The sequence below is a fragment of the Leptopilina heterotoma genome, unplaced genomic scaffold (genome assembly GCF_015476425.1).
Source record: "Leptopilina heterotoma isolate Lh14 unplaced genomic scaffold, ASM1547642v1 Lhet_43, whole genome shotgun sequence".
Taxonomy (NCBI): Eukaryota; Metazoa; Arthropoda; class Insecta; order Hymenoptera; family Figitidae; genus Leptopilina; species Leptopilina heterotoma.
This window is the reverse complement of record NW_025111081.1, coordinates 673799-687048: the sequence shown is the minus strand read 5'-3', so window position 1 is coordinate 687048 and position 13250 is coordinate 673799. Positions and strand designations below refer to the sequence as shown.

The window sequence follows — 13250 nt, the reverse complement described above, 5'->3', positions numbered from 1 at the left end:
TTAATAAAATACTTAAGAATTTTTTCGAGGAATTCGATTAAAATTATTGTATTGAAAATAATTGAATTCCTAAAAAGAATTTTATTATTTACGAAAATAATTGAATCCCCGTAAAATTTGTATTATTTATGAAAATAGTTGAATGATTGCGAAAAAATTTATAAAAAAAATTTGTTATTAATTAAAATCTTGTGAAATTTTTATTATTTTTTGAAAATAATTAAAAGTTTTTGTAGAATTTTATTAATTTTTTTTTGTAAATAATTAAGTTCTTTTGGTAAATTTTATGAAAATAGTAGTTATTGAACAATATTTAATTTTTGCGAAGAATATTATTACTTTTGAAAATAATTGAAATTTTGTAATGGATTTTATTAAAATTTTTGAAAATGATTGAATTTTGTCGAAGAATTTTGCAATTTATTTAGAAAGATAATTGAGATGTTGACAATTTTTTTTTAGATTTTTTGAAAATAATAGGATTTCGGAGAAGAATTTTAATACTTCTAAAGATAATTGAAATTTTGACGAGAATTGTTAAAAATTTTTGAACATAATTGAATTTATGCGAAGAATTTTATTACTTTTGAAAATAATTGAAATTTTGCAATGAATTTTATTAAAATTTTTGAAAATAATTGAATTTTATTACTTTAGAAAATAATTCAATTCGTGTGATAAATATTGTTAATTATGAAAATCATTGAAATTTTGTAATGAATTTTAATAAAATTTTTGAAAATAATTGAATTTCTGAGAATAATTTTAATATTTCTAAGGATAATTCAAATTTTGACGAGAATTTTTTTTATTTTTTGAACATAATTGAATTTTTGCAAAGAATTATATTACTTTTAAAAATATTTGAATTTCTGCAATCATTTGTAATTTCTCTAAAATTCTCAAAATTATATCGTACAATTTACGAACTTTTCATCCTTTTTGAATGAAATTACGGACTTTACGGACCTTTTTTCAAAAAAACGGACTTTTACGGACTTGAAGCAAAGTTACGGACTTTTTCAGGATTTACGGACCTACTTCGAGCCCTGCATAGACTTGACTTAGACTTGACTAAGATTTGACAAAGACTTGACTTAGACTCGACTTAGACTTGACACAGTTTTGAGTTAGACTTGAGTTAGACACGACTAAGACTCGACTAAGACTCTACTTAGAATTGACTAAGACTTTGACTATGACTAAGACCTTGACTTTGACAAAACTTAGACTTTGATAAAACTTAGACTTCGACTAAGACTTAGACTTTGACTATAACTTAGGCTATGACTAAGACTTGATTAAAACTTAGACTTTGACTAAGACTTAGACTTAGGTTATGACTTTGACAAAGAATTAGATTTTGACTAAAACTTAAAATAAAACTTTGACTATGACTTAGACTAAGACTAAGACGTTGACTTTGACTAAGACTTAGACTTTGACTATGACTTAGACTTTGACTAAGACTTTGACTTAGACTAAGACTAAGACCTTGACTTTGATAAAACTTAGACTAAGACTTAGACTTTGACTATAACTTAGGCTATGACCTAGGCTAAGGGTTAGTTTCACCAACACCGATTAAAAGTTAATCAATGATTAAATCCTTAATTATCTAATCAGAAGCCGTCAAACTGGTTTTAATCATTAATTCAACTTTTAATCGGCCTTTATGAAACTGGCCCTAAGATTTAGACTAAAACTTTGACTTAAACCTAGACTATGACTTAGACTAAGACCTAGAATTTGACTAAACTTTAAAAAACTTATATAAAATTTAGTAAAATTATATTACGAAAAATCAAAAGGTATAAAATGTTTACGAGATCGTAAATTTAACCTTAATTTGACACACATTACAATGACAATTTTATAGAGAAATTCAAACCTTTTTTACTTTTTATAATAATTAGCTGGAATTTAAACCATGTCCTCTATTCATGTATTAACTCCTAAAAAATCGCGCTTTTGTTTAATTACCCCAGATGTAATATAAAAGCAGGGTATAAAACTAAACATTGAAATGTTTAATAGATCAAAAAGAATGAGTACACTGCGAGAGCTATAATTCGTTTCTAAAAGTACGATTCACAGTTAACGCTCACATCATGTTGTAAAGCACTGGTTCTCGTCCGATCACCAAAGTTAAGCGACATTGAGCGCGGTTAGTACTTGGATGGGTGACCGCTTGGGAATACCGCGTAGTGTTGACTTTTTTTTAAATTGAACTTTATCCATAAAATTATATTTACCTATATAGTTTATTGCAATTCGTTTACTCACATTGTTTTATTATAGTGTTTTTTTTAAACATTGTCTTCTATAGTACTACATCAAATTAGCATTCACTTTTTAGCCAAAACTAAGGTTTTAATCAACGTAAAAAAGCTCTTTATTATCAGCAGATATATATCCATAAATCAGGGTTCCTATAGAAATGCGAATTTAAAATTCCATACCTTTTCCATGATTTCCAGGTCAAGTTTTTAGGAAATTCCAGTGGAATTTTAAACTTAATTTCCACGTCTTATAATATATATTATATCTTAAAATTTCTAATTGAATTTCTAGAGATTTCCAGAAGCTTTTCAAAAATTTCATACCATTTCCATGATTTCCAGATTCTGTAAGAACCCTGAATAAATACACTGTTCCTATATTAATATAAAAAAGTATCTTCAACTAAATACTATTAAATACTCAATTTCTACATGTGACTTCATGAAAGTTAGTTCTTATACTACACACAAATATCTAAATTTCAGCAGTAAAAAAAAGTAAAGTAATAATTATTTAGAACCAAATAATTCTTTCGTAAAAAGCAATTGGTGGCCCTGAAAAGGGCCGTTTGTTTTCAATCATCCGTTATCAATTTCTTTCCACTTTACTTCTTGGCAACCCTCTTTGCCGCGGGCTTCTTCGCTTTGGGCGCTGCAGCCTTCTTGGGCGAAGCTTTGGCCGCCTTCTTGGGAGCAGCCTTGGTCACCTTGGGTTTGGCGGTGGTGGACTTGGCCTTCGGTGGCTTGGCCGCAACCTTCGGGGTCTTCTTCTTCTCGGCGACGGCTTTCTTGGTCTTGGCTGCCACGGCCTTCTTCGGAGAAGCTGCTTTCTTGGCCTTTGGTGCTGCAGCAGCTTTGGGTTTGGCGGCAGTCTTGGTCTTGGGCTTGGCTTTGGCCTTGCCCTCGGCCTTGGCGACGTTCAACTTGAAGGACCCTGCAGCGCCCTTGCCCTTGGTCTGGATCAGAGCCTTGCTGGCGACTGCAGCCTTCAGGTACTTTCTGATGAAGGGAGCCTGCTTCTCGACATCGACTTTGTAGGTGGCGGCGATGTACTTCTTGATGGCTTGGAGCGAAGAGCCGCCTCTCTCCTTCAAAGTGGCGATGGCCGCGTTCACCATCTCCGACGATGGCGGGTGACTGGTCTTGCCCTTGGTCTTGTTCCGCCACATTCTGGCGACTGCAGCCTTCACGCTCCTTCTGATTAAGGAAGAACAATCCGAGACGTCGATATTTTTGGCGGCGGCGATGTCACTGAAGGAAGGAATGATCCTGCAGCGCGTGGTTCCCTTAGTACGAGGCATTGCTTCGAAGTTAAGAGTACGAGTGACGACTGAAAATAACGGTTAGCGCGGTAAAACCGCACATATTTATAGCTTTCTGAAGCTCTTGCACCGGTTAGTCAAGGGGAAGGGGAAACTGACATCCTGTTCATTAAGGTATAATAAATATTTTTGCCAAGCAGTTTTACTCTAGGATTAACCGTTTAGTAAATATTATTAAAAAACTATTTTCTGACAAATGCGCGCGAGTCAGGAGTCTAGCGTATGTGTTGAGTTGACAATGCTAAGTCTCAAGATTGTTTGTTTTAGCCGCGCGCATTTGTCAGAAAATAGTTTTTTAATAATATTTATTAAACGGTCCAAAGTTTGTTGTCTTAAGGATAGTTTAAACTATACTCCCTGTAAATATAAAAAGAAAATATTCATAACTTTATGTTTTAGAGCGAGTTAAAGTCAAAAATTTAATTAAAAATGTGTTTTCAGAGAATCCAGTTTTTTGCATTTTTCTCGAAGTTATCAATTTTTTTTATAGAAGAAAAAATATGGGGAATCGAATTTCCAATAAGGAAGTGATTTCAAAAATTTTTTTTATGACCATCGATTTTTCAACCATCAGACGCCTGAGGAAATTTTATGCGTGGTTTTACTATCCGGCGGCTCATATATTTCGTCAAAAAGAACAAATGTGTAAATTTATTTATTTCTCTGCAACTACTTAGTAAAAAAAAGTTGTTTTAACTACATTACTACATAAATGTAACAACTTTCAGAGGTTGAATTTACCATATAAAAAAAAAGTAAATTTCATATTGTTTGCAACTAATACAAAATACTTATAATTACTAGCCCAGTAGTTAAAATGCTACTGAATATTGTAGTTAACTACTTTTTTCTAACTACACATATGTGGTTGTTTTCATCATTCGCATTTTTCCTGTGTACATATCACAAACAATATTCGTGAATTTCGAAAACAAGTGCATTATGCATCAAATAAGGCTAGAATGTAGGTGTAAACATGATTTACTATATTATATACACACTGATGGATTGCACTATAATGCTTTTATCATAAAACTATGTTAATGAAAAAAATTATTCAAACGTAAAAAAGATTTGGTGGCCCTGAAAAGGGCCGATTGTTTTGAATGATGACGATGATGATGGAAAAATTAACCGCCGAAACCGTAGAGAGTACGGCCTTGACGTTTGAGAGCATAGACGACGTCCATGGCGGTGACGGTCTTCCTCTTGGCGTGTTCTGTGTAAGTGACGGCGTCACGGATCACGTTCTCAAGGAACACTTTTAAGACACCACGGGTCTCTTCGTAAATCAATCCTGAGATACGTTTCACTCCACCTCGACGAGCCAAACGACGGATGGCGGGCTTGGTGATACCTTGGATGTTATCACGCAACACTTTACGATGGCGCTTGGCTCCTCCTTTTCCCAATCCCTTTCCTCCCTTTCCACGACCAGTCATTTTCACAGAGAATAAGGTTCGTACGTTCAAGCAGAACAGAGAACAAACTCGGAATGATGCTAAGGCCGTGAAAGGGCGCTGTTTTATTCCCTCTGGAGTTCCACTGCTCCCCTCCACGATTCGATCTACCAATCAGGATGTCAGTGTCCCCTTCCCGTTGACTAACTGGTGCAAGAGCTTCTGAAAGCTATAAATATGTGCGTTCATATCGCCGAAACCATTTTTCAGTTGTCCCTCGTACTGTGAACTTCTAAGCAATGGCTCGTACCAAGCAAACCGCGCGTAAATCCACCGGTGGAAAGGCACCGAGGAAACAACTCGCCACCAAGGCCGCTCGTAAGAGTGCGCCTGCAACCGGTGGAGTGAAGAAGCCCCATCGCTACAGGCCCGGAACCGTCGCTCTCCGTGAGATCCGTCGCTACCAGAAGAGCACCGAGCTCCTCATCCGCAAACTGCCCTTCCAACGCTTGGTCCGTGAAATCGCTCAGGACTTCAAGACCGACCTGCGCTTCCAGAGCTCCGCCGTGATGGCCCTCCAGGAGGCCAGCGAGGCCTACCTCGTCGGTCTCTTCGAAGACACCAACTTGTGCGCCATCCACGCCAAGAGAGTCACCATCATGCCAAAGGACATCCAGTTGGCCCGTCGTATCCGAGGAGAACGCGCTTAATTCTTTCCACCAAACAAAACAATCGGCCCTTTTCAGGGCCAACAAATTTTCTTACGTTGAAATATTTTTAATTCTTATACAAACATGCCTTAATATTCTATAAACAACCTTTTTTCGTATCGATTAAAAATACCTTTTAGTAGCAAAAAATCATACTGGATCTGGTAATTTTTTAATATTACATTCTCCAATTGCTCATCGAAAGAGTTTGTTATTTTGACGAAACCTACAAGTGAATGTAACTGATAAATAGTTATTCACTATTTTAATATTAAAAGTATTACTATATTTGAATAACTGACTTTCTACTATGAGATTAATTATTTTTATAGCTAGTACAAATATAGAAATTATAGACTATGCAAGAAATAGTCAGAGAATTTTATGAAAAGAACAAATTATTAGAAATTTTATGAAATTGTTTGTCTTGCAAATAAGGACAGTATTTTATGACGCTGAAAATTACTGGATTATGCCCTGAAAAACTGATTATTATGCGTTGAAAAATCAAAAAGTGCAAAATTGATGCTTTTGAAAGAAAAACGGGACCAAAATAAAGCTTTTAACATAAGGTTAATTAAAAGATGCATTTTAAACTAATATATATGGCTAGAATAATATAATATATACCTATTAAATTAAATATAAATAATAATAATAAAATAAGTTGTAGGCTACAAAAATTGATCATTTGCATGAATTTTTTTTAAGAAAAACCACCAACATTTTTAAATAAAGCAACTTATTCTCTATATTCATAAGAAGTAATAAAAAAAATTCTTTTTTGACAAAATGACAACCACTGAAATTTAACATATCGATTTTTTCTAAAAAAAAACTGTGGGTTCTTAGCTGTAAAAAGATATTTTTGCAGAATTTTCACTAAACTTTGCAAGTGAATAATTCCAAGTTTGCAAGTAAGTTTTTAGTAAATATTTAGGAAATTTTCGGTGCTGTGTGGGTAAACTTAAAAAAAATACAAGAAAAAAAAACCCATTTTTTGAAAATTACAACTAGGGTTGCCCTTTTAATTATGGATGATTAATTTTATTCATAAATTTATGATAAAATGTATTTATAAATAGATATTTCGTTAATTCAGATTTAGACGGTGGAATATTTTTATATTTCTTGCACAAAAAATAAAATTATGCAAGAATTAAAAAATTGTGCGATGAAAAAAAATTATGCGTTTTGATGACACGTTAAATTTATTTTATTTTATTCATAAACATGATAAAACGTAAAACTTTCTTTCAATTTTTGAAATTTATGCGATTATGCGCTTCGCACAAAGTGTAGGTCTCTACTTGCAAACAAGTGATTTCCTCTTCAGGGAGTCTATAAAAACAATATATAAAAAATATAAAAATAATAAACGAGTTTACAAAATATAAATACAAAATTATGAAATTATAATAAACACAAAATAAATACAAAATAAAGAGAGTTTAAAATTTCTTACCGAAATAAATCAGTGATATAGTTTACATCATCTTTTTCAAATCGTCATAAAAATAAAAATAAAAATTGTCAATTTTTACGTTAAACCCATAAACGTTGGAAAACGTTGGAGTCAATAACAAAAATAAGAAAATAGTAAAGTGAAAATAATAATAAAATAAATAATAGATGTAAACTACTAATATCATGTCGAGTCATGAGTGACCCTGACAAAATTCAGTGAATTTTTTAATTTTGCCAGACATGTGATATACCCGTTATATTTTTTATTATAGCTGAAATGTTGAAAAAGAGAAAAACAAAATAAATTCCTTCGTAAAAACGTTTGGTGGCCCTGAAAAGGGCCGATTGATATAGACGAGCAGCGAAAATGTCTTTGAAGTAACATTATCTACTGCTTTGCGACTTTCTTAACTGCAGTCTTCCTGGGCTTCGGAGAAGCTTTCTTGGTAGCTGCAGGTGCCTTGGATTTCTTGGGAGAAGCCTTCGTAACTTTGGGTTTGGCAGCGGTAGATTTGGCCTTTGGCGGTTTGGCCGCGACCTTTGCTGGCTTCTTCTTCTCGGCTACTGCTGGTTTCTTAGCCTTTGGTGCTTTCGGCTTAGCTTTTCCCTCAGACTTGGCGACGTTCAATTTGAAGGAGCCCGCAGCACCTGTTCCCTTGGTCTGAATCAGGGTCTTGTTGGCGACGGCCGCTTTCAGGTACTTCCTGATGAAAGTAGCTTGCCTCTCAACGTCGACTACGTACTTGCCGGCAATGAACTTCTTGATGGCTTGCAGAGACGAACCTCCCTTCTCGTTCAAATGAGTGATGGCTGCAACGACCATCTCTGATGCTGGCGGATGAGCGGCCTTCACACGAGGCTGTTTCGACTTTGCAGCTCCCTCGGAAGGTGCAACTGCAGGCGCAACAGTGGATTCTGCTTTCTCTGCCATTTTAAAATTGAATTTCTAGTTTATATTCAGAATTGAAGACTAACTTTAGGATGCACTCGATGCAACTAGTCAGGCTGTAGTGAAAAAATTTCCAGGTTCGCGGCGACATAGTAAAAGGCACGAACGGTGAAGAAAGGCCCACATTGCAAATGAACGTCGATTTCTCTGAACTTGGGCAAACTTGGAACTATATTTCAAATTTTTAACAGACAAATTTGTTTATAAACTTTTAAATTACTGAAATAATGGTTGACAACTGTAGTAAGTTTCAGATGTAAATGATTAATTTTTTATAATTTACAGAAAGTGGCTGAGTAAATAAACATTTTTGAAAATTGTGAACATTACTTTGTAACACTGACATGAGTACAAAGGATAAGCAAGAACAATGTAAGTAATTTCTGTTTTTGAAAAAGTGCATTTTATTGACAATAGTAAATAATTTGGTTATTCTTTTGGTTACATTATTTTTTATGATATATGTAGAATTTATCACTTGGTCAAATATTAATTTTAACGTTTCGACAGTAGAGGTGTGCATTTAATCGAGTCGAATCGAAAATTATTCGACTCGACAACAGAAAATTCGAATCGAAAATAAATTCGAATCGAACTACCAATTCGAAGTTTCGAATTTCGAATTGGCCGATTCGAAAATCGGAGTTTCGAATTGTACAACTCAACTCGGTTATTTTATTCGCACAATTATTTTGACAGAAATCCTAATTCTTAAAGAATTTTAATTGAAAATTTTTGAAATTTTATTAAAATTGTATTAAAAATAATTGAATTTTTGCAAAGATTTTATAAAGAAATGAGAAAAAAATTGAAATCATTCTTGAAATTTTTTTGAAAATAATTGAATTTTTGCAAAGATTAAAATCTATTTCTATTTAAGAAAATAATTAAATTGTTTTGAAGTATTTATTAAAATTTTAGAAAATAATTGTATTTATTCGTAAAATTTTATTAAAATTTTGTTTAAAAATAATTTAATTTTTACGGATCGTTATTATTTATGAAAATAATTGAATTCTTGCAAAGAATTGAATTATTTTCAATATTTTCAATATTTCCGAAAATTCAAATACATACACAAACTAATTAAAAATTTTAAATTAAAACAATTAAAATTTTTAAGAATTATAATCATACCTATTTATAAATTTAAATTCCACAAAAAATAATTTTTTCAAATTATACAAAAATTCTTCAATTTTTCTTGAAATATTAAATTACAATTTTTATATAAAAAAATAATTCTTAGAATTGGAAATTGTATTTATTAACCGTAACTATTGGTTACTAAATGAAATTAAATGAAATTAAATTTTGAGTGGTCTAAGAACATTTTTGGTTAAAAATTCGCTGAGTTTCAAAGTTTAGAACGCCAAAAACGTCATTTCGAGAAAAACGGAATTAAAGATTGCGATACCAACTAATTGTTGTATCTCTGGTTCTTCTTGGAAGTTATTCAGATAAGCATTGTTTCCAGTTCAGGGCACCTTGAAGATAGAAAACCAACAGATTTTAAATTTTTAGAACCCCCCCCTTAATTAACTAATTAATTTAAAAACCGACAATATGGGCTCTTTTCTAAAAAGGACAGTTTTTCTATTAAAAAACCATTTTTTTACAAGATTAATGATTAGGTACAATTTTATTGTGTCATTTAAAGAAAAAGAATATATATTAAACTTATTAAAAAATTTGGATTTTTAATTTTGCAAAAAACGTTTTTTGCCCATAACTTTAAAAAAATGTTAGGACACCTATAAATGTTTTTCTTTAGTTTTGTAGAGTTTTTTTAGATGCATCTTTTGGTCCCTAATTGAACATTTTTCGTCCATATTAACCGGAGACTTTTTTGAAAATTTTGTTGAAAAACGTAGAAGTAACTTTAAAATTATCGTTACCAAATTGTAGAGCATTAGAAAACGATTCGATTGACCTATTTTTGAACCTAATTCGATAATAAATTTCGAAATCATTGGTATTTTAAAAACCAAAAATTTTGGAAAATGACATTTTCTCAACTTTTGTGTTTAAAAATTTTTGTTTAACTATTAAATTATTGTAAATATCTTGAAGGGTATTTAAAAATACATTGATTGATCCAAAATCCAATCACTTTTACCATATTTATAAAAAGTAATTAATATATTTCTATAATTTTTATCTCTATGAGGAAGTACAGTGTTCATGAAATGAGTACCAAAATTATAAAAAAATATACAACTTAGCAGCGGTTTTTAATTATATATTAGCTATTAAATTGTTAAAATAAATGAAAATTTATTTTAAAAATTGAGCAAAAAATTTGCAAAATAATTCTTTTTCCTTATGTACTACAAACAATAAGCGAAATATTTTCTTCACTTTCAACACATTATTTGTATTTGTATGTTAGGCTTGGTCCATAAATTACGTCATACTTTTTAGGGGGGGAGCGGGTCTATGAAAATGTGACTAATTGTGACAAAAGGGGGGTGGGGATTTTTTATTTTGTTATGTCACACTTTATACTCTATTTATTATAATGAGAAAATTGTAATAAATAAAAATATCAAATATATTTCTTGTTTTTAAAATATTAAAAAGTGTACTAATTATTATGAGGCATTTTACGTGAAATGTCCTAAGTTGAAATTTGAACTTTTTAAAAAAATTGAAACTCGGGGAATTTGTTGTTCTATCAAGTAGAAATGACCCAAAAAATATTTTTGACTTTTTCGAAAATTTGGAGCCAATTTTACGAATTTTGATAACACCGGCTACTTTGTGAATTTTTTCTGAACATACTTGTAATGGAACAATTTTTTTGGAATATGTTTCTGAAAGGTTTTTTCGTCCCTTTTCCAATGGTGAATTTTATTTTTGCATATTTTAAAAATTTACCCTAATTTTTGATAATTAATATTTAATTTTCAATTTCCCAAAAATCGGTCCGTTTTATTTAAAAATAAATTATTGCAAGTATGTTCAGAAAAAATTCACAAAGTAGGCGGTGTTAGCAAAATTGGTAAAATTGGCCCCCTCTACCCCCCCCAAATTTTCAAAAAAAGTCAAATTTTTTTAAGGGGGGTTTACGAATTGTTACGTAATTTAGAGGGAGGGGGTTCCTTCAGATGTTACGTAGTGTGACAAAGGGGGGAGGGGGTCAAAAATGGGCTAAAAACGTGTGACGTAATTTATGGACGAAGCCTTATTTATATAATTATATATTAAAATTATAGAATAATTAATTGTGCGAATAAAGTAACCGAGTTGAGTTGTACAATTCGAAACTCCAATTTTCGAATTGGCTAGTTCGATTCGAATTTACTTTCGATTCGAATCGGCCAATTCGAAATTCGAAACTTCGAATTTTGAATTGGTAGTTCGATTCGAATTTTCTTTCGATTCGAATTTTGCACACCTCTATTCGACAGTCACAGCCGTCCTCTTCAGAAACGAAAAAAAGACGTCACGAACACTTATCAATTAATACTTATAGTCGGATATGAAAATTAATTTTTAAAAGTATTCGACATTTTATTTATAATAAAAAGTTTAAAAAAGTTTTTAATTTTCAATTTAACGTCTCAAGCACATAAGGGGTTGAAAATTAAAAAAACAAAAATTGATATATTGAAGATTAGTACTAAAATTAACTAAAAAGGGAAACAATTATATCTATACTTTCTTTATAAGTTGACATTTGTTCAATATTTTCAATTGTTGTAAATTTCTAAAATCACATTTTAATTTAATTAATAGGGTAGAGGGCCCCAAGGTGGCCACCCTAGGAAATTCTTATGCATTGCTTGGCAGCACTGATGCTTCAGATTATTTTGTATATGAAATAGGATAAATAATTAACAATATTTTAAAATGGCTTCTTATAAGCAAAAAAAGCAGTTTGCAACTATTGATTCTGTGATTATAAGCCAGAAACAATAAATTTCAAATTTTGCAACTATTTTTTTTTAATTTTTCAGTGAATTTTTGAATTCACTGAAATTCTATGCTAAAAAGTACAATCTGAAATTAGCTTACACTATGAGTTTTATAAAATTTTCAATTGAATATAATTTTTAATTACAATTGCTTAAACAATATTTCTTAATACGTAAGAGATAATCAAGTATTAAATTTTCTAATAACAATAGATACGCACTGAAATTCTCAGATATTTAATTGAAATTTAATATTAAAAAGATGATTTAGGGTTACATTTATTGTTCTGTCAGTGGCAATTGTTTTGCACACAATTTTGAATAAGCATTTTATTGCACGGAAAATCGAATAAGAATTGTCATGCACTAAAAACTGAATAAGAATGATCTTGCATTTGTTTTTCAATAAGCATTATATGAACGGGAGGCGTCGATTTATTTTATATAAATATGTCTATATTTTATAAATTATGTTTAATTATTTGATTTTTTAATTATTTTACTTTGACGAAGACTTTGACTAAGACTAAGACTTAGACTAAAACTTTGACGAAGACTTTGACTAAGACTAAGACTAAGACTAAGACTTAGACTAAGACTAAGACTAAGACTAAGACTAAGACTAAGACTAAGACTAAGACTAAGACTAAGACTGAGACTAAGACTAAGACTAAGACTAAGACTAAGACTAAGACTAAGACTTAAACTTTGATTAAAGACTTAGATTATAACTTAGACTTAGAATACGACTTTTACTAAGACTTATACTAAGACCTATACTAAGACTTAGATTTAGACTTAGAATATAACTTATACTTTGACTAAGACTTAGACTAAAACTTTGACGAAGACTTTGACTAAGATTAAGACTTAGACTAAAACTTTGACGAAGACTAAGACTAAGACTAAGACTAAGACTAAGACTAAGACTAAGACTAAGACTAAGACTAAGACTAAGACTAAGACTAAGACTAAGACTAAGACTAAGACTAAGACTAAGACTTAGACTAAAACTTTGACGAAGACTTTGACTAAGACTAAGACTATGACTAAGACTAAGACTAAGACTAAAACTAAGACTAAGACTAAGACTAAGACTAAGACTAAGACTAAGACTAAGACTAAGACTAAGACTGAGACTAAGACTAAGACTAAGACTAAGACTAAGACTAAGACTAAGACTAAGACTAAGACTAAGAC

General features: G+C 31.3%; 2 protein-coding genes and 1 non-coding gene across 3 annotated transcripts; 1 reads left to right on the top strand and 2 right to left on the bottom strand.

Annotated features, from left to right (window-relative positions):
* Nucleotides 1-2096: 2096 nt before the first annotated feature.
* LOC122506751 lies at nt 2097-2216 on the top strand. Its single transcript, XR_006302020.1, has one exon. It is a non-coding gene; the product is annotated as a 5S ribosomal RNA (ribosomal RNA).
* Nucleotides 2217-4608: 2392 nt separating this feature from the next.
* Nucleotides 4609-5088, bottom strand: LOC122506723 (histone H4). The gene has a single exon (XM_043619041.1). It carries the CDS (start codon nt 5044-5046, stop codon nt 4735-4737), a length of 312 nt encoding a protein of 103 aa, XP_043474976.1. The 5' UTR covers nt 5047-5088; the 3' UTR covers nt 4609-4734.
* A 2427-nt stretch (nt 5089-7515) lies between these two features.
* LOC122506662 (histone H1A, sperm-like) lies at nt 7516-8167 on the bottom strand. The gene has a single exon (XM_043618980.1). It carries the CDS (start codon nt 8110-8112, stop codon nt 7570-7572), a length of 543 nt encoding a protein of 180 aa, XP_043474915.1. The 5' UTR covers nt 8113-8167; the 3' UTR covers nt 7516-7569.
* Between the last annotated feature and the right edge of the window lie 5083 nt (nt 8168-13250).

Bases quoted from the DNA above. Each gene is read 5' to 3' on its own strand.
- LOC122506723 (XM_043619041.1), bottom strand. From the start codon at position 5,046: ATGACTGGTCGTGGAAAGGGAGGAAAGGGATTGGGAAAAGGAGGAGCC.
- LOC122506662 (XM_043618980.1), bottom strand. From the start codon at position 8,112: ATGGCAGAGAAAGCAGAATCCACTGTTGCGCCTGCAGTTGCACCTTCC.